This window comes from Crotalus tigris, unplaced genomic scaffold (genome assembly GCF_016545835.1).
Source record: "Crotalus tigris isolate CLP2741 ecotype Arizona unplaced genomic scaffold, ASM1654583v1 scf7180000017644.4837335, whole genome shotgun sequence".
In the NCBI taxonomy this organism is placed as follows: domain Eukaryota; kingdom Metazoa; phylum Chordata; class Lepidosauria; order Squamata; family Viperidae; genus Crotalus; species Crotalus tigris.
In genome coordinates this window covers 3,552,506-3,573,198 of record NW_024096536.1, presented here as the reverse complement: position 1 = coordinate 3,573,198, position 20,693 = coordinate 3,552,506, and the positions used below count along the sequence as shown (strand labels likewise).

Below are 20,693 nucleotides of genomic sequence, written 5' to 3'. Positions count from 1 at the left end.
CAAGTATTTGTAGTAATCTTCCTCATCCAGACTCTTAATGTTATTTTTGTGGGGTATCTTGATTCCTTCAGTTTTCACTATTTTTCCTTGTTTGATAGTAAGTGTGGCACATTTGTCCAAGCCAAACTCCATTGCAATATCTTGGCTATACAGTGTATAGAGACAGCGTTGAGCAGCGATTCTATTTCAGATGATATTTTTCCATACAATTTTAGATTATCCATGTAAAGGAGGTGGGATAGTCTGGCAGATATTTTTGATGTTTGATAGCCATGGCCTGAGTTATTCAGTATTGTTGACAGAGGAAACGGTGCAATAACAAATAGTAGTGGTGATAATGAATCTCTAATATACCTCTCTTGATATTAACCTCTTCCAGTTTCTCACCATTGACCTGCAACTTTGTGTCTTCCATTGTGCCATCGATCTTTGCACAAATTTTCTGATGTTTCTACTGACTCCTGTTATTTCTAGGCACTTGATTATCCACTCATGTGGCAGAGAGTTGAATGCCTTTTTGTAATCAATCCATGCCACATTCAAGTTGGTCTTCCTTCTCTTGCAGTTTTCCAAAATCATTTTGTCTATTAGGAGTTGCTCTTTTGTTCCTCTGCTATTGGGGTGGTTTCCTTTCTGCTCAGATTACTTTCAACTAGATGCTGTTGGATTGCATCAGCTACCACACCAGTTAGCAATTTGAAAGTTGTTGGTAAGCAGATAATTGGCCTGTAGTTGCCTGGTGCTACCCCTTTTGCTGGATCTTTCATTATCAGGTAGGTTTTCCCAGTTGTTAGCCACTTTTCAATTTCTCCTCCTTTTAGTATGTTGTTGAACTGCTTGGCAATGAGTGGGTATATAACAATTAGATGTTTCAACCAAAACCCATGCAGTTCATCTTCACCTGGTGCTGACCAATTCTTGATTTTCCTTGCTCTTTTCTCTACCATTTCTGCTGTAATTACTAGTTCATTCATTTCAACTTCTGTTTTATTTGCATCTACCTCTTTTAACCAAGCTACATCCTTGTTGCATTTCTTTGGGTTATCCCATATCTGCATTCAGAGCCAATAATAATAATAGTAATAATAATAATAATAATAATAATAATAATAATAATAATAATAATAATAATAATAATAACTCGATAGGTAGACAAAATGCCAAATCCAGTCTGAACATCTGGTTGACTGTGAAATGATCAATAATAATAATAATAATAATAACAAGAAAGACCAAATCAAGAACAGAATAGAGGCATGGGAAGACAAAGCACTACATGGCCAATACATTAAAAAAATAGCTGGGAAAGCAGATAATAACAAGACCTGGCAATGGCTAAGAGCAGGAAAATTGAAGAAAGAGACCGAGGGACTAATTCCGGCTGCACAAGACCAAGCCTTAAGGACAAATGCATACAAAGTCAAAATTGAGAAGACAGCAACAGACAGTAAGTGCCGCCTATGCAAAGAAGCTGAAGAAACAGTGGACCACATGGTAAGCTGTTGCAAGAAGATTGCACAGACTGACTACAAGCAGCGGCATGACAAAGTAGCAACAATGGTGCATTGGAAGATCTGCAAAAAATATCATTTGCCTGTAAGCAAAAACTGGTGGGATCATAAAATAGAGAAAGTCATAGAAAATGATAAAATTAATCTGCTCTGGGACTTCAGAATTCAAACAGACAAGCACCTGCAACATAACACCCCAGACTTAACAATTGTCGATAAGAAAGACAAAAAAGTCTGGATAGTGGACGTGGCAGTGCCTGGAGACAGCAGAATAGACGAGGAAGAACTGGAGAAGATAACAAAATACAAAGACCTACAAATAGAAATAGAAAGACTGTGGCAAAAGCAAGCAAGGGTAGTACCAATAGTGATAGGCTCCTTGGGTGCAATACCAAAACAACTGGAGCACCACTTGAACACCATTGGCATTGACAAATTCGCTATTAGTCAATTGCAAAAGGCGGCCTTATTAGGAACTGCTTCCATCCTGCGACGATACCTGTAATACCATCAAACATCCACATCTGCCTATCCCAGGTCCTTGGTAAGGACTCGATAGGTAGACAAAATGCCAAATCCAGTCTGAACATCTGGCTGACTGTGCGATGATCAATAATAATAATAATAATAGTGATGATGATGATGATGTCAGGTCAAATTGCAATACGTTCACATCCAGTTTTGGTAGATCAGAAACTTTTTTGGATACAGATAGATATATTGGCCAGGCCACGTTTGGGTACCATAGCAACTGTGACTGCAAGGTAGCTGGTACTGGAATTTTCTAGATTTACATTGCTAGGTGATTTCAGTTCCAATGCATTGAAAGTTGGCTCCAGTTCTGTTCAGGATTTCATAGTCTCCATGGTGATAATGGCCTTCTTTCAGCTGCTTTCTGCCACAACATATCTGATTGACATGGTGTTAGACATGGTGTGTGGTATTCTGATGACTAAATTTATGGTCTCCCAATTTCTAGCCTGGTGTCTTAATCACTATACCAGACTAACTTTCAGTGATAGGAGTAGGAAAGAGTTAGACTTTATACTATGAAATTGTGGTAATTGTAACTTTCCAGAAACAATCCCTTATTCAGCAATAAGCCTTACCTGGTATATAATTCTCACAGAAAATGAATATATAATCTTTATTATGGAGAAGAATAAAGACTTTTTAGAGATTTGTGCTGTGTGGAGCAAAGAAGCCAACATTTTATAAGGCAGTGTCCCAGAGCAAATTAAGCAATGCTTGCTACTGATTTGATGGCTTTAAGTGCTAGCTGAACTATGATTATATAACGTTTCTATCTAGCTAGAGAACCAGTAGTTGCCACCTCACCAAACTTAGTTTTCACATTTGCACTGTAAGTTATATTTATTGCAAGGAAAAAGCCAACCAACATTTGCTATCACTTAAATCAGCAGCCCCCAACCTTTCTGGCTTTGTGGACCAGCGGGGGGAGAGGATGGTTCCATGTCAGGGCGTATGCACACAGAGCTCCGTTTGCGTGGTTGGTGGGCCCATGCACCCACTGCTTGCACATGGAGCTATATGTGCGATCGCCAGCCGCTTCCATAGCCAGTAATGGGCCATAGCCTGGGGGTTGGGGACCCCTGACTTAAATTATATCATTAATTAAATAAGAAATGAATAAGCATTGCTATAAAATATTGTTTCTGATGAATGTGAGAGCAAATGATACATTTGATATGCTTTGGGTTGCTTGCAAAGGGCTTTAAAACATTTTAAAAATATCTATCTATGTAGTCAACAACAGGTGCATCATTACTGGCAAATGCTTCACCTTTGACTCTCATGGCATCACCATTGTCTGTAACCAGTCAGAATGTGACATCTACTCCATTGACTCCTTTTGGGATGCTGGGAAGTCTTGTTCCAGTGACTATGCCCTTTCAGTTTCCATTGGAGCTTCTTAGCTTTGGAACAGATACGGCTGGAGTGACAACCACCTCGGGATCTACCTCAGCAGCTTTCCACCATAGTCTAACTCAGAGTAAGAAAAACTGTTTGTTTGTTTTTTACAATTTTTCAGTAAATGCTTCTTTATCAATGGCAAGTTCTTTGAATTTTCTGTATTTGTTGGAAAATTAGTTTGTTGTTTATGCCTATAATTATTTCTCATTATTTTCTTAGCTTAATTGTCTCAGTTGTGATGTGGCTGTTAGAAGGTACTAGATGTCTGGGCTAGATGACTGTACAAGTGCATGGCTGTGAATAGATTTTCTAAATAAACATGTGCAAGGTGTGATGAGTTAGGACCAGTAATTTAAACTTTTGCAAATAGCAATTAATGTATGGATTGGCAATAGAAAGTGGAAGGGTTATTTTGAGATAGGTTACCTTTCCTAAAGCTACATGTCAAAATTGCATTAAATTGATTCCAGTTTTTCATTCCTTTTTAAACAGATTCTTCTTTGCTAACATTTGAAATAATCTTTTTTTACAGTCTGCATCTTGCTGATACTATGCTATTGTTCCTTATTTTGCTTCCTGTATATATTCTATTTGGTGCTATCAAATGTATATTGTTGGCATACATTGTAGGGAGTACCGTGTTTCCCCTAAAGTAAACCGTCCCCGAAAGTAAGTCCCAACTGATTTTAAGGGGGTAGGCATAATATAAGGCCTCCCCCAAAAGTAAGCCCTGCAAGGAAAGTCTGCCTGTGACGAGGCAAAGCCAATGGAGGAGGGGGGATCTGACCCAAGGTACCGGTATTTCGGTTCCTTACTGCCGTCCAGCTTGTTCCCCAGCCTTATGGCAGCAGCATTGGGCAGGAGGTGGCAAACGGCCTTTTTCATCATGACATGGCCGTTTGTCGCCAGCTGTGGCCATTTGCCACCTCGCCCGTCACACCCAATGCCACTGCCATGAGGTCTGGCGGATCCTCACCCCTTCTGAGCCATGTGCCATTATACCGGTTCCCTACCGCTGCCCGGCTTGTTCCGTGGCCTCATGGTAGCGGCATTGAGCACGAGGCAGCAAACGGCCGTTTTCGGCACAACATGGCTGTTTGCCGCCGGTCATGGCCTTTGCTACCTCACGCATCTCACCCAATGTTGCTGCCATGAGGCCTGGCAGATCCTCCCTCCTTCAGACCCACGTGCCGTTATGCTGGTTCCTTACTGCCGCCTGACTTGTTCCACAGCCTCATGGCAGCAGCATTGGGCAGGAGGCAGCAAATGGCCAGTTTCGGCACGATGCAGCTGTTTGCCGCTAGTTGCGGCCATTTGCTGCCTTGCGCATCGCGCCCAATGCCACTGCAGTGCAGCTCAGTTGAAAGCAGCTGTGGAACAAGTGGGGCACGTTACCCCCTCACCTGCCCATTCTCTTCTCTGTCAGAGCCATCAGAGCAGCAGGTGGAGTGCCAGAGGCTCGGGGAGGGACGGTGCTAAAGTGGGCGGTCAGTTCATTGGCAAGAGCAATGTGGCTCAGCGGAAAGCGGCCTTGGAACAAGTGGGGCAGGTAAGGAAAGAAATCCTTGCTCCCCCCAGAAATTGCCTTTCTTTCCTTACCTGACTCTTAGCCCCGTGCTGTTTCTCCTTTGCAATCCTCTACCACCACATACAGGGAAACAACGTTTTTTTTGGGGGGGGGAAGATCAATCAATTCCAACTTTGTGAGATTTTTTTTTTACGAGAAGTTGGAATTGATTGATTGACCTTTTTTTCCCCAAAAAAACTTCATTTCCCTGCACACGGCGATGGCGAATCATGAAGGAGAAACAGCACGGGGCTGGGAGTCAGGTAAGGAAAGAAAGGCAATTCTTGGAGTGAGCGAGGATTTGTTTCCTTACCTGCCCCACTTGTTGCGAGGCTGCTTTCCACTGCGCTGCATTGCTCTTGCCAATGGCCTGACTGCCCACTTAAGCACTCTCCCTCCCCGAGCCTCCGGTGCTCCACCTGCCTCTTTGGTTGGCCTGCTGGCCCCCACCTCAGCGCCCTGCCCACCACCGCCCAGCATAGCCACCCCGGGGCTGCAGGGGCTGGCCTTGCATGGGAAGGGCACGCACTCCACCCTTCCGCCACCATTCAGGGTAAGGTTGCCGGCACCGTCCAGATGCCCTCACCTCCCCCAAGAGTTTTTTACTAACTTGCGTTTCAGCTGCATTCCATTTCTCTCTTCGCTTCTCAGCCTTTGCCACATGCTTGTGAGACTACCGGTAAAAAAAAAAAGTTCAATCAGATTTTCTAACTTCTTGAGATCTTGTGAGAAGTTAGAAAGTCTGATTGATTGATTTTTTTTTTTTTTTTTTTGGTCTCACAAACACTCGGTGAAGTCTGAGAAGCGAATGGAGAAATGGAATGCAGCTGAAAGGCAGTTTAGTAAAAAAAACGCTTGGGGGAGGCGAAGGCATATGGGCAGGGGCGGGCGTGGCAACCTTACCCTGTGTGGTTTCGGCAGGTCTGGCAGAGGGAGGGAAGCAACTGGTCCACCATCATGCTCTCGCCGCCGTGTTGTTTCTCCACCCCATGCACAGTCCCTGCCCCACCCCTGCACGCTCACGGCCTACTGGTGCCGGCACCAGCAAAAAGTAAGCCCTCCCCAAAAGTAAAACACTGTGCTTACTTCAGAGCCCAAAAGAAAGTAAGACAGTGTCTTACTTTCGGGGAAACATGGTAGCAATTAATATTATTATATTGCCCATTTAAAAATATGTGATTCCAGCTTTCACCATTTCTCCAACTTTTGCATTTCAGTTTCTATTAATAGCACTATGTCTTTTCTAGATATAGTACCCTCTGTTGGAGTTTTTAAATTTATCTGTTTTCTTCATTTTCTTCTTTCATAGCATTTTAGTTAATGTAAATGCACGCATAACATTTAATATATTTATTAGATATCTATAGTTCTGATAGATCTAATCCTTAACCATATGCTTAACAATGTCCTTTTTTTAGTATTGTTGCTAAACCTTTCTTTCATAGGTAGTCCTCAATTTACAATTGAGCTCAAAATTTCTATAACTAAGCCAGACAGTTGTTAAATGAATTTTGCCACATTTTACAACCTTTCTTGCCACGGTTGGTTCTTGCCACACTTAATCACTGCAGTTATTAAGTTAGTAACACAATTGTTAAGTGAATCTGGTTTCCCCATTGATTTTGCTTGTCAGAAGGTCACAAAAAATACCACATGACCCCAGGACACTGTAACCATCATAAATACCTGCCAGTTGCCAAGCATTCAAATTTTAATTTCATGATCATAGTGATGCTGCATCCAGTATTGTAAGCTTTATTTCCATTTTGACAATTTCAAGGTTTTCATACTTTTCACATTTTATATTTTGACTGTGAAGAACTTGTATTTCTGTTCAATTCAGTTGACATCATCAATGACCAATCTTGTCATTTTGGATTGGCAACATTGTAATTGGCTTAAACTCATCCACTTGAATTTGTAAATCCTAAAACTTCATTACTACACCGTTAAATAACTAAACTTACTGTCTACAGAGATGGTCAGAAAACTATGACCATTAGCTGTTAATTTTGTGGTTATATCTGTTTTTTTTTTCCTGTTGTGTGTCATGTCAGATTTATTGAAGGGTTTACAGTCAGGAGCTCAGCATTCAGCAGCACTGTCTCATACACCTCTGCCTGCTCATTTGCAGCAAGCTTATCCAGGTAAGAAAATATATTTTCTCGCTTTTCTAAAGAGAAGCCAGCTGTCTCACAGTACACTTTCTACAGTGATAAAAATTTCTAAGATCAGTTTTGAGAGTGCAACAACTTTCTCAGGAGTGTCAGGATTCCTTTCACTGAATGTGAATCTCTTAGAGATGCTCTAATTTGCAAGTCTAATTTGACTTGAATAAGAGATTGGATTCAATTACAGTAAAGGGTTCAATAAATAAACCCTTCCAATTCTAACATGTTTTCCCTGAGATCTGCCAAAAGCATGGGAAAAAGTACTATTCAGCAATTTTGTTCCAGGCATAATTCTCCACCTGGGTTAAGCCTTACATTTTTTTCCCACTCAGGTATGTCTCATCCTTTTGTCATGACTGGGAGAGAATATGAAATATGGTATAGCCTTTGGTAATTGCCTCATCAATTCCAAGAAAAAACATCCTGTTGAAACATTATTAAAAAGAATCAAAGTTCAATACTATTGAATTTAATGTTACTGCTTGTGCAGTCAGGTGTTACGGTGATTTATAACTAAAGTGGCTTATTTTATGGGTGGGGTCATATATTGCACTAAATCCTGGTTTATTGTTACCATGATTTGTAAAACAAATCATAGTGGTCTAACTCACTCAAAGTAAGCCCCAAGCCATAGTATTCAGTGACAATGGCTAGTCAATTTTTTTAAAAAGCCTATATAATGGTCTAATATGAACAAGTCTTTTTGTAAGTGTTGAATACTTTGATTTTTGTCTACACTAATTTTAAATTCACTAAGGGAGGTTGTTATGACCATGCCAAGTAGGCAAAAAAGAAAAGACAAATAGAAAAAGAATCAAGCAAGTATAAACAATTTCAATATCACTGCACCTCCTCTTAATTAACATATAAAATCTCTTCATCCCACAATTCTTAATCATAGGCCTCCAAAAAGCAATGTCTTTTCCAATCCTGTTGTCAACAGTTTCCAAACACAGCCCTAAAATAATATTAACAAATATAAAACATCATTCCATGCCTATTTATTTATTTTTATCCCATCTTTATTATTTTTATAAATAACTTAACTGTAAGCATTCCAGATAACATATTTTCCAACCCAGATGTCAGCAAGCTCAGGAAGAAATCCCAAAATAACCTTACCCATTTTAACCCCGATAAAATAAGCCAGCTTTATATTTTACATAAATCAATCTTGTTCTTTAATCCATTCAAATAATCATTATCCCTGTCTCAAATTTCTTCAAAACTTTAACAAGCCTTTTTTATAATCCAGTGGGGAGAAATTATTATAAGCCACCCAAGAAAGCAGAATTCTTGAAACAGGCATTGTCTCAAAAGGAACTTTTATTAGGGCTAGTGACAGCAGAGAATCAAGGCGAGATCTGAGAGAAAAACCTGCGAAGCAGTATATTAAAAGCAATATTCAATACTCCTTCCCCCCCAAGAGTCTCAGTGTTCATTTGAATCTCAGCCAATCCACAGGTGGCATGGTGTTTTGGTAGCTGGTCTTTTCAGCAGGCTCCTCAAATGTCTTTCTCACTTTCTATTTCTTCTAGCTTCAAGCGCAAACCGTCTCTTAGATAAGGGAGAGACGTTCCATCCTGCAGACAGTGCAAAGCAATCCCAAAAGCTCCCCCCTCCCAACAGAATGGCAGGCCACAAAGAAAGGTTACCGAAAGGTAGAAAATAGGCATAGGGTTAAAATACATTTCTTTGGGGACCTGACAATTACTCCAATTCCTGTTTCGAAGTTGCATTTTTATTTCTTTCTTAATTTTTAGAACCTCATTTGATTTTTTTTTTGTATATCCAATGACAAATTCTTATTCATATTGTTCTCCATAATTTGTCATCTTCTGATATAGCAGCTTCTTCTGGGAACAGGGTGTTCATAAAAACATACAACATAGCTGACATTGTTGATTCCTAGTCCCATTGCCTGTCCTCAACAATATCTCTGAATGCCATTGTAAGTTGCTTATCTTGTTATGTCTCCAATATAGAAAATAATTTTTCTTTCCCATGAAAATGCATTTATTCTTAAATTTTTATTTCAAAGTCTTCGTATTCAAAAGCAAATATTCCAACTTTTTCTGTGTTCATAGTCTGTTTAAAACTTTCTACAGTCAAAATTTGTCTTGTTTTTTGAGATTTTATTTTGAATTCTTAAATAAATAAAATAAATTTTATAAAGATAAAATTTAATTTCTTATATTAAAGATTTAAGGCACTCAGTAAATGTTTCTAGCCTTGCCATTTTGTAAGTGCCTTAACTTTTTAAAAAGAGTCAGTTTGATCTAGTGGTTAAGAAATCAGGCTAGTAACCTGAAGACCGTGAGTTTTAGTCCCACCTGAGGTACAAAGCCAGCTGGGTGATCTTGGATCAGTCATATCTCTCAGTCATAGGAAAGAGGCATTGGCAAACAACTTCTGAAAAATTTTCTCAGACTTGTCCAGGCAGTCATTGAGAATTAGACACAATTGAGTAAAAGGAAAAAAAAAAAAAAAAACAATTAAAGCAGTTAATAGACAATTTCCAAATGTGACTTGGAAGTGTGAACTTTGTGTCTATTGAAGGCTTTCTATTGCAGCTGGGCCAAAAGTAACACACACTAATTTCTCATTTCTCCCCTCCTTCAGAAACTGTTACCTTGGCGTCTCCTTGCGAGGAGCAGCCATATGGAACACAGCGTGGGCAATCTTGCATCCTCTCTTTCTCCAAAGAGGATCAAAAGACTCAATCTACTTGTCAGCTCCTTGTTCTCAGGCACAGTTGTCAGACTTCCAGTGAAGAAATGGTTGCTTTAGAATGCTTTAAAGGAAACAGACTATCTGGATCCCTTTAGTCATGTTTCCAATTTGGACATGGAATGAAAACAGTGTTAACTGCACTGATTAATTACCTTTGTTGGGCCCTAGATGGAAAATGTGTACTTCTTCTGATCCTATTATGCATTGATAGGCTTCAGTACCATTAACCATGGTATCCTGATAGACTGCCTTTGGAGATTGGAGGATTTTATGTTGTTCCATTCCTTCCTGAGCAAACCAGTTGTGGGGGAAAAGAGACTGGTCTGATAGCCTCTTACGTGCTCCAGGGTCCACTTCTCTGTGTTCTTTAATACTTACTTGAAGGCATTGGGAGTTCATCAATTTGGGGTGTGATGTCATCAATACTTTGATTATTCCCAATCATACATCACTTTCCTGGGCTGTGTTAGCAATACTGTCTGGTTGAAGTCTTTTCTAAGTGTTTGAACTCAACCAAGACATACCGGTAGTTGCTATTTTTTCAAGGCTTTCACCCACATGGCTGTTTCTTGGAAATATAACACTGGCTTTGAGAAACAGCAGATCTGTGACTCGGTTCTCTTGGACTCATGGGTGAGAAATGGGGACTACAGTGTATCAATTGCTTGGAAGAGTTTCACAATGGTAACTCATGATGTCATCAATACTTGGTTAAACTACTGCAAAGAACTGTTAGTGGGAAGTGGGAAAGGCCTCAAAGATCAGGAATGTTAGGAAGGCAATGATCGGATAAAAATATCTTGAGCTCAGGTGAAGAAAGTAAGGTGAGAAAAAAAAAATCCCCCCTCCCTAGTTCTCATAGAGATAGAGGGGAGGAGGAAACAGATCAGATTTGCAAGATTTTTTTTTACTATAGCTGTTACAGTAAGAGTAATATCTGCTTGATATTAATTTTTGAGCCTGATCTACCCTATAGAACAGACAGGTACTTTATATGAGACTGCCTCTAAAAATGAAAAAGGCAGCAATCTGCCTGTTAACTGGCAATAGAAGCCAGAAACCTGTGCTGTGGACCTATTTTAATTTCCTGTAAGTTTCTAGGTACAATTTAAGGTACCTTTTTAATCTATAAAGCTTAACTTGGCTTGACACCAAGTTACCTTAAGAAACATTTCCTTCAGATAGATAACATGTACACTCTGGGAAAAATTGCTTGCAATTCTTTATTTTTATGAAGTTGGGGGGAATAAAGCTGGGAGAAGTTGTTTCTTTTTCATGACCTCCACTTTATGAAATAGGCTTCCCATGAAAGTTAGATTTACTTTGGTATTATTAAGCTTTCAAAAGTGAATTAACTTAAGTATTAAGATGATACTATCATGGGATCTTTTAAATGTTTCTTCAATATAGCTTGACTGTTGATTGATTGTGGCTATCTGTGTGTTTGCTTGTTTATATAGGCTTTTTTTAACCAAGGATGTTTATTTTCTATATTTTGTGTACCACCAAAAGTCGCATGATTGCTTGGTAGAGAAATTTAATAAATTATCATTTCTTTTTTATGAATTGCTTTCTCTTTTTCATCCTCAATTCTAGATGGCCAAAGCAAAGTGGATGCTAAGTTACAGAGGAAAACCCAGTGATGTCCTGCTAAGGGAGTAAATGTGGTTCTACTTTGCTGATGGAGAATGACCAGTTGGGAAAATGCTTACATGGACACAGAGCTGCTGTTTCTGTCAATGTTTACATATTCTGATCCTAAGCACTGTGGTGAGGACAAAAAAAAAAAAAAATACTTGATCAAAGAGAGAAGAAAAAGGAGGAAAGTGTTCTTATAAAAAACTCATAGTTTGATTTTGTTTTCAGGACTGTTCTCAAAGCTTTTTATCCCAATTGTCTCAGAAAGGGTTGGCCAAACAGGTTCAGTTGTCAAACCTACAGCAACTCAAGCCTTTTTGCAGGCTGATGTCTGGTAAAGAACTGTCAAAGGAAACTAAAATAGACATCTGTATTCACCATGCAAGTAAGGCCAACCATTCGGTTCAGCCATGTGGAGACCCCAGGGAAGTCTACAAGCTATAGCAGTTAGAAACATTCTCTGCGAGTTTGAATAAGGTGAAGTATAGAGGAGAAAAAGTGTTTATATCAGCATAAAGGAAGTTCGCATTTTCTGTACCCAAAATCAAGGCTGCTTGTTTGCTCTTTGAAGAGCCTGAAGATTATACATAATTTATTTTGAGTAATATTTTCCCTAGATACTGTAACTGATTAGGACAGAGAATTTTGTATTTCAGATAAAGATTTAAAAAATGGAGGGTGTTTTGTAACCACACACATTTCAGTGGAACTTAAAATCTTCCTTTTAGTATCAAAAATGCAGATATAAGATTAGCATGAATTGGCTTTATCAGAGCATACCTTTATTTTCAGTATCTTTAGCAGAAGGTTTATTTTATCACTTTTAGATTTGCTGAACCATTTCAGAGTTGCCTTATTTTCCATATATTAATAGAATGTAGAAATATTCCATTTCTCTCCTTTGTGAAGATAGTTCCGGATTCTTCTTCCTCTTCTATTGGCTTTGAGAAGATATGTGCTGTACTGATTTCTTACAGCTTTTAAGTAAGACCTTTTATCAGAACTGTTCAAAGCTCTCTCCAAAGAGTATAGTTGAGGTGCCTTCTGTTTAGGCTTTAACATTCTTATTCCCAGTATTCTTTAAATCTGCTAAGCTGGGAGTTACTTGATTTGTTGTTGCTTGAACATACAACTTGTAGGCTGGCTTTGATTTTGAAACCAATATGTTAGAGTCTAGGAAAGAAATGTAGGAACTGCTTTGTATTGCACTCATTAATTAATGCAGAAGAAATGTATTTCAGGATGTAATTCTGGGAGAAAAAGTCAAAACATTGGCACATTATGTTGTAAAAGTTTCAATGGTGGTCAAGTCTAGAAATCATAGTTTAATCCCCAAACTAAAGCCTTTTCTTTAATTTAAATCTGATATTTTATTTTTTAGTAAGAGTTGGTTTTTAAACATTCCTGGCGATATGGTCATCATCCAGCAAAAATATGTACATATGCCAGCATGTTTAGCTGGAGGCTTCTTTGATTCCAACCGCAATCTCTTGCGCTGCTCTAAAGGGAAACCATATTTTAAAAAGACAACTAGCTGTATCTATTGAGTAGCATTAATTGCTACAGTTTGAAACTCAATAATATAGTATCTATGGCTTCCTATAGAATTTTACTTCTTATGTGCATATAGTTTTACTGTATGGTGGCCAAGATAACTCTTCTGCTGTTTTGTGACAGATATGTATTTAGTTATCAAGTTTACAAAGATATGTTATTTCATCTTACAAAGCCAGGTAGCTAATCTTACTGATTGAGATTATTACTTATCATATTTGTAAAACGTGTATATTTAAATAATATATAATATAAACATAGAAACTGAACGTTGGGTTGACCCTATTTTTTAAAAAACTTGCACAAAATATGGATTAAAAATAGAGTCAAATCAATCTTGAATAGAAGGTAAACAAAGGGCTTTTAAAAAGCATAACTGTTTGATAGTTTGGTAGAAGAAACTACAAAGTATTTAGTTCAAAATGTTTTTTACATCTCCAAAGCATTTGTTTCTTCTCCCTTCAATATTAATTGGTTAATTTTATTCTCTTGATTTACCTTCATTTCAAGGTAAGGAAAATATTCTCCATGAGCATATCCTACAAATAGCCAAATATACAGTTCTTACTAAAGACTTACTGTTATATAAGTTGTTTCCTTTTGGCAACTCCAAATCTGTGTATTTATGCATGTACACACATACACATACATATAAATAAAAAATACATTTGGAAGAAAACAGTTAAGATAAAAAAATTATATTTGGAACAATGGTTTTAAAAGACATAAAAATAAAAATCTCTTTAAAAAGGCATACTGAGACCCTGACATTCCATATTACATTATGAAAACTGAATATTAAGTAGTTATTAACCTTTAAATTTAGTTTTCCTTGATATACAATGATAGAAAGTGTGAAAGGTTAAACCATTTTTAAATAGGAATTTACCTTTTGTTTCCACACATTTTTTCCCTTTTAAAAATAATACACAGTACAGAATAGAATTAGTTAGGCATCAAGTTTCTGATTATGTTTTTCCATAAATTTAAAGTAAAACATTTGGTGGCAGAAAACGGTTTATGTTTATGTTAAAAGAGAGTGAAAATGTTCTCATAAAACCAAATGACACAAATGGCTTTCTTGTTGCTCTTCAATATTTCTAATGTAGAATTTAATGAAAGCACATTAATTGATTTGAATTTATGATTCTTATTACATGGCAATTGGGGCCTCTTTGTTTTGCTAAATATATGAAGAGAGGTCAGCTCTTTTCAGCTTAATAGTAAACTGGAGTATTTGGAGACATAATGCCATGAAAGAAGTGATAGAAGACAATTGCTATTGATGTACTCAATAAAACAAGATCTTTGTGATTAGAATAAATCTAAATGATAACTTCATGAGCTTCTCTACAATGGATATAAGGACATGAAGAAGATAATCAGAACTGAAAAGAGCAAATAGAATATCAGCACCATTACCATGCAAGTGAGGTATACTTCCTGCACAGCGATTTTTAATTTAGATATTTTCAACAGCCTAGTTTGTCTTAAAACGTATTTGGAGAGTTAAATAACTTTTATGTTAAATCTGTTCAGTATTCACAAGCAATAAAAGGTAAAGCTTTCATTTCTGAATTTAAATTATTTGAGACTTAGGGCTAAAATAGTGATCTTACACTGAGCCTCAAATATAAGCAATAATTTTGACATACAGGTTTTGAATTTCAGAATCATTTAAATTATGTGTTTCTTGTCCCAATGGGAACAGTTAGCAATTCCTTAGGTTATCTTGGATCTTTATGAAGTATGGAGAACATGAACAAAGAAATGTCTTAACAATGCATACTTCCATCCCAAGGTAATATTTGATGGCTTAAAATCATTCCTTTTTCAGCCTTTTACATTGTCTTGTCTCCAGCAAGACAGATGGGAATGTTGAGTCAAAATCTCAGGTGTGGGTGCTGTGGGTTTGACATCTGTTTCCATGAAATTAGGGTTTAATTTATTCAATAGGTTCTGAATGGGGCAGATAATCATGGTATACTTCTTCAAACTCTTAGCTGACTAATCCAACCTCCATTTAACCTCTCCATTTGATCCAAAGCAGTTGATATGAAAATAATTCACAAATCTCAAGCTACCATCAGTTACATTGAATCATAATCAGATGATAGTTTGTTAGGACTCACAGTTATTTACTATGTTTGCTGCTACATTCATTAAAATATTTTGATTATATTTATAAATAACATTTAAATCTAGTTTATACAGTGATTTTTAGAACTGTTTGCCCAGAAAAAAATTAGGATGTTAGTTTTTTGGAATGTTGACAAATGATATAATTATTACTCTTATTTTTGAACTTTTCAGAATAGTAGTGCAGGAAAAAAAATCATGATAAATTTTGGAAAGTTTTTTTTACCTAAGTATCTTGTTATGTTGGAGGACACAGAACACTTTTTATTTTCCAAAAAGTTAACACCAAGTTTAAAATAATAAATAGATATCATAAAATGTTTATGCAATTATAATTGTATGACCTTTAGGTTTTTTTATATATATACTTTAGTTCTATCGCTGAATGGAGTTAATTCTCCAATTTACTTGATTCAGGCTTTTGGTTAAGTGCCTTTTCTTTTTGTTCCCTCTTATCCCCACAAAGTATATTCAGAAGTGTTTGGAGATATTTGGAAAGTCTTTGATCCTGCCCAAATGACTTTATGTTGTTAAAATAACTTTTACCCTTCTGTAATTAGTGTTCAGTATATGTAATGTTATAACTGCTGTTGCATAACTGTCATTCTATGTGCTTGTTCTTTGCACACAGCACTATTTTCCTTATGTTGAATCTGTTTTTGTAGTATTAATGTTTACTTCTGAAAGTGAACTTTGGCACAATTTATAAACAGTGTATTTGAGCAACTGTAATGAAGTGGTTTATAGTACACTAAGCCATTTCCACTGGAGTTTCAGATTGTAATTTAAAATTTCAGTCTGGAAATTATAATACTAAACTGACCATTCTAAAATTTGGCATTTTTCCCTGTAACAGAGAAAGAGCAGAATATTTCTTCACATTAAAAATGTTATAAATAAATTATATTTGAATGGTTACAGACTAGTAGACAATGAAATATTTTATATTTCTTCAATAAAAATATTTTCATATGGCCTATCTCTGCTGCCTAAGAAGCCTACTGCTTCACCCTAGGAAGCTGCCTGTTGATGGTGATAGTGATTCAGTCTTCTAAATTAAAATTTTAGTTTTCCATGTACCAAATACAGTGAGAGTTTCTTTGCATTGCTCAGATTCATATCTTTACATATTGTAAAACAAAAATTTTCTAACAAATTGGCTAAATCAAAGAATAGCAGTATACTTTTAAGCAAAGAATCATAGCAAGATTTCACTGTTTTTTTTACAAAATCTGTTACAAAGAACTGTGACAAATGTAAGAATGCAACCTACCAATCAAAATAAGTAATCATACATTTTTAAAAAATTATTATATTTGTAAAACTTTTAACTTTTTAAAACTATATTATTACTAAGGTTCTACTGATCTTTGAAACAAATATAAGTTGCATTCTATTTCAGATCAATTCTGAATGGATGGTTGAATACTCAAATAATATTGAATACTGCTAGAAGTTAAAGTATTATCTTTTGTTCAGATAAAGCAATTTGGTATGATTGAGGAATATAAAGTATTTTATGTAATTAGTAAACATGTTTCTAATTGCAGTGATAGATAAGAGAGGCGGTTGAATTTCCTTCAAGAGTCTAAAGAAACTTCCTTATAGCAAGAAAATTCTTACTAGGAAGAAAGGGATAAGTTGTCATGCTGAAATTTATTGTAAACTATATATTTGGTTTCCAGAATTGAGTTTTTACAATTTTGAACCATTTGTTCCTAATTTTTAAGAATCATTTTCTGAATGCATTTCTCAGGACACTATTGCTTAGAGTTTTTTTTTTTCTTATACCTTTTAACAATTTTTAGAAGTTGGAGAAACTTATGTTGACACTTGAAGAAATCACTTAGAATAATCCATTTAGATATGAATTTGATCTAGATTTAAGCATCTGGAAGATGACTGGCAGAAGTGAATGCCTCCATAACAATCATTTCAGATATTGGAAATAATATAGGTCAGGATAAACTGTAATATGGAGAACTGAGGAAAGGATACCTGATGACCTAGAAGAACCTTCTGCAAACAACTCTTCTGCCAGCCCTCTTGCAGTTATCTAAATTTGAATCCATCACCATATGTAAATAATTACCAATTGTTCTTTTAATTGAATTATATTTTCTTCAGCCATGTCGGAAAACTAGGATTCTCATCACTTTCACCTGGGGCAATTTTGGTACAATGAAATATCTTTGTTCTACATAACAAACACATTTCTGGAGCTTTGTATCCCAATTATAATCTTTAATCTTTGCAGTGCTCCTGAAACAATATAAGTAATGTACAATTTCTGTTACAAAATTTTGCCTTTTACAATACATTTTAATTTGGTGTGGTAAAAGGGAAAATATTTGATTGTCTCGTCACACATTGGAATAGTTGGAAAAGCCAACTAATTTAAAGTAAAGATTGTAGGTATGGCTCTCAGACCTTAGAGATGGTTGGTCTTTAGTACAATAGCATTTTATTTTCAGCACTGCCTTTCTCTGTAATGCTTTCATTTGATTTTAGTACTTAGTACAACTGCTTATTACAAAACTCTATGTTTAGTATGGCAGATATTTTCCCCTGGCTATTGTTAATATCTACCCAAAGAAACATGACAAAGCTTTTTGAATGTGTGTATTATGAAAATATTTTTGTAAAAGTAAAATTTAAATAGCAGGAACATTTTCACTAATACAATGATAGGGTTCTGAGAGACTAAGAAATTTTTAAAATCTGATGGTGCTATCCTTTTAATCAAACATGCAGATATGGAATAGAGAACAATCTCCCATTTGAAATTAGTAAATCTGTAAGTAAATAAGTAAATATTTCACCTGTACAAAGAGGCTAGTTAGTTAATTAGATCTCCACCCATATGGATTCTTCTTCAGAGAAGTGATCTAAATTTTTTTTCTTCCTTCTTTGGCACCTTTCAGCAACGGATTGAAGAATCCAGAGATTTAAACATCATGTTATGGAAGCTGGTGCACTTTTTTGCATGTATTTTCAGTCAAGAACATTTACTTAAAATAATTTTAATTTAAATTGTTGAGCAGTGTTACATATTGGATCCATCTCTCAAACATGTTTTAATCATATTCAGTACCTAGGTATCACAATTTAAAATTAAAAACATAATGTTAGGATTTTCTAAGCTGTAAGATAAATTCTACAGTTGGATATTGATGTGGTTATAAATCTGAAGCATTACGCTGAACTTGTCATTCTAGAAAAGAACATGCTTTTCATAAATTGATTCTAACAATAGTGCAGTTAAAAAAGTCTAGAAATTCTATTTTAGTATTTTTCTCCTGATGGAAACAATATTTCTGAATACTTTCTCAATATTCAGCAAAAAAAACCTTAAAAAATATCTAGTTAGCCATAAAAAAACAAGGAGACTTCCTTATTAATTGACAGAATTGATCCACTGATACTTATGGAATATGGTTATAGATTTTCTATGGACTTCTTTAAGGTACCTATTTTTATCAAGTAGTGGTGCTAAAATTATTCATGCTGGTAAACATATCTGAAGCAGTTATTCTGTTCTGTGTATAGCTTGGCTCTATCTTTGAACCTGAGTATTTCTAAAATTAGTGGAAGGTTTGAGCCATCTGGGAAGAGTATTTGTCTTCCTCATGACATGTTTTCCATGCAACAAATATGTAGCTGCTCTCAGTAAGCGGGCTTGTATAATTATACACATTATTTAGTTACTTGTGCCAACTGCTTTTTGACTTACTTTTTACAGAAATGTGTTCTACCAACCTGAAAGATTTAAAAGAATGAATTGATCTTTTTCTCCTGTTTCAATGATTCCAAACACGATGTTTGAATTATTATTTTTTCCATAATAATCTCAGGACCTGAAAGATTGTAACATAGTGTGTCTTAAAAGATGTATTGCACCAGCCATGAATTTTGTAAATAACCCTTTCATTCTCCTTTTTATAAATATGTGTTTTAAAGTATGTTAGGCTCTTTATCAGAAGACCTGGTGCCTACTTACTTTCCATGTAAAACTGGAGTACAGAAAAGGGGAAACTGCTGCCACAAAAAGCCTATGCCAGTTCTGAATGTATATTCAGGTCCTTTCCAGTTTCAAAATACAATTAAATTTACTGGGAAACAAACCCTTTACTCTTAGTACATTTTATTATACCATGGGCCTGAAAACTAAAAGGGTGAATAGCATATATTTGCTCCAAAAACTCATGGATTGAGTTTTCTAGAAGAGTGATTTTACTTCAATGGTTTGCCTGCTTCTATAATCCAGAAATTACTGTCTCAATTTCACTTTTTCAAACAGGGTGTGGATTATTATTATTTTGACTGGAGGCTTTATCTGAGAATCCATCTATAGTTAACTAGCAGATATTTGATGAGAAGTGCTCAGTTTGAGTGTTCAAACTGAGAGTAGATGTGCCTGTCTTTAAATGTGGCAGGAGTTTCATGAGTGTTTTTCTTTTGTATGTGTCATGTGTCTGTGCTGTATTAAATAAAGAGGAATGTACATACACATTGTGTGCCTGGTATATGTTATTGCAAACTCTTTTGCATATCTTAATTTGGTAATGTGCAAGATACCTAGAAAACAGACGTGCTTATTTTTCAGAAGTGTAATTAAATAATTCTACAGCAGAAATTGATATAATTTGTTTCTAAAATAACCAAAACAAATTCACAACAGTGAAAAAAAAGAGCCACACCCTATATGATGACTAATGAATTGCCCCTGGATAGTGGAAAATAGGTAACTGGGAACAAACAAATCTATATCTTGTAGCTTCTAATGATAGCTGAAAAAGTTTCTCACAGCACCTCTCAAGGAATATTGAATAGATTCTTTGCTAGGAATGCAAGAATAGATGAACTGAATATACTTACTCTTAGACTGGGAACCAGTATAACTAAAAATAGTGTTTAGAGATATCTGATGTGAAATTTCTTTGTAAATTCTCACCACTGTGTTCTGTGTACCTTGAGTACATATATCACATAATGGTACCCTGTGTAGCTTGTACATATATCGCATTACAAATACCCTGATCTGGATATCCTGGGAGTAATGGAGCAATTATGGTTTCTAAATCTATGTTAGTATTTTCTTCCCTTTAAAAAGAATAAAGCATTAACTGACTGGTTTTTTATAAACATCTCCCTATATATCTAGTGTTTTATAGGATTTTCTTGTATTTAAGAAATGATGTATTCAGTGCTGTTTGAGTTTATAAAGTAAAATACTATTTTATTGTTTTTTTAATTTTTAAGAAAAAGTACTCAGGACACACGGTGGTGTTTGGGTAATCAGACATTCAAAAGTAAAAACATAAATAAACAACTCAACTTAATACATTCACTGTCCCCTCTCTATTTCCCTCAAATGACATAATACGCTTAAAATATTCCATTTCTAAATTAAATTTCTATTACTACTAAACCTGTTTTAAAACT

General features: G+C 35.8%; 1 protein-coding gene across 4 annotated transcripts in view; it reads left to right on the top strand.

The window, feature by feature from the left end:
- UBN2 (ubinuclein 2) overlaps positions 1-19,758 on the top strand; it is a 100,035-nt gene extending 80,277 nt beyond the window's left edge. Inside the window, exons 15-18 of one of the 4 annotated variants that reach the window (XM_039335629.1) lie at positions 3,279-3,525; positions 7,071-7,160; positions 9,032-9,135; positions 11,514-19,758. In XM_039335629.1, the coding sequence (XP_039191563.1) occupies positions 3,279-3,525; positions 7,071-7,160; positions 9,032-9,096 (402 nt within the window). In that variant the 3' untranslated portion in view covers positions 9,097-9,135; positions 11,514-19,758. Of the gene's footprint in view, positions 1-3,278; positions 3,526-7,070; positions 7,161-8,722; positions 8,846-9,031 lie in introns of all 4 variants that reach the window. The other 3 variants (XM_039335627.1, XM_039335630.1, XM_039335628.1) reach the window with 3 other exon arrangements.
- Positions 19,759-20,693: the final 935 nt, after the last annotated feature.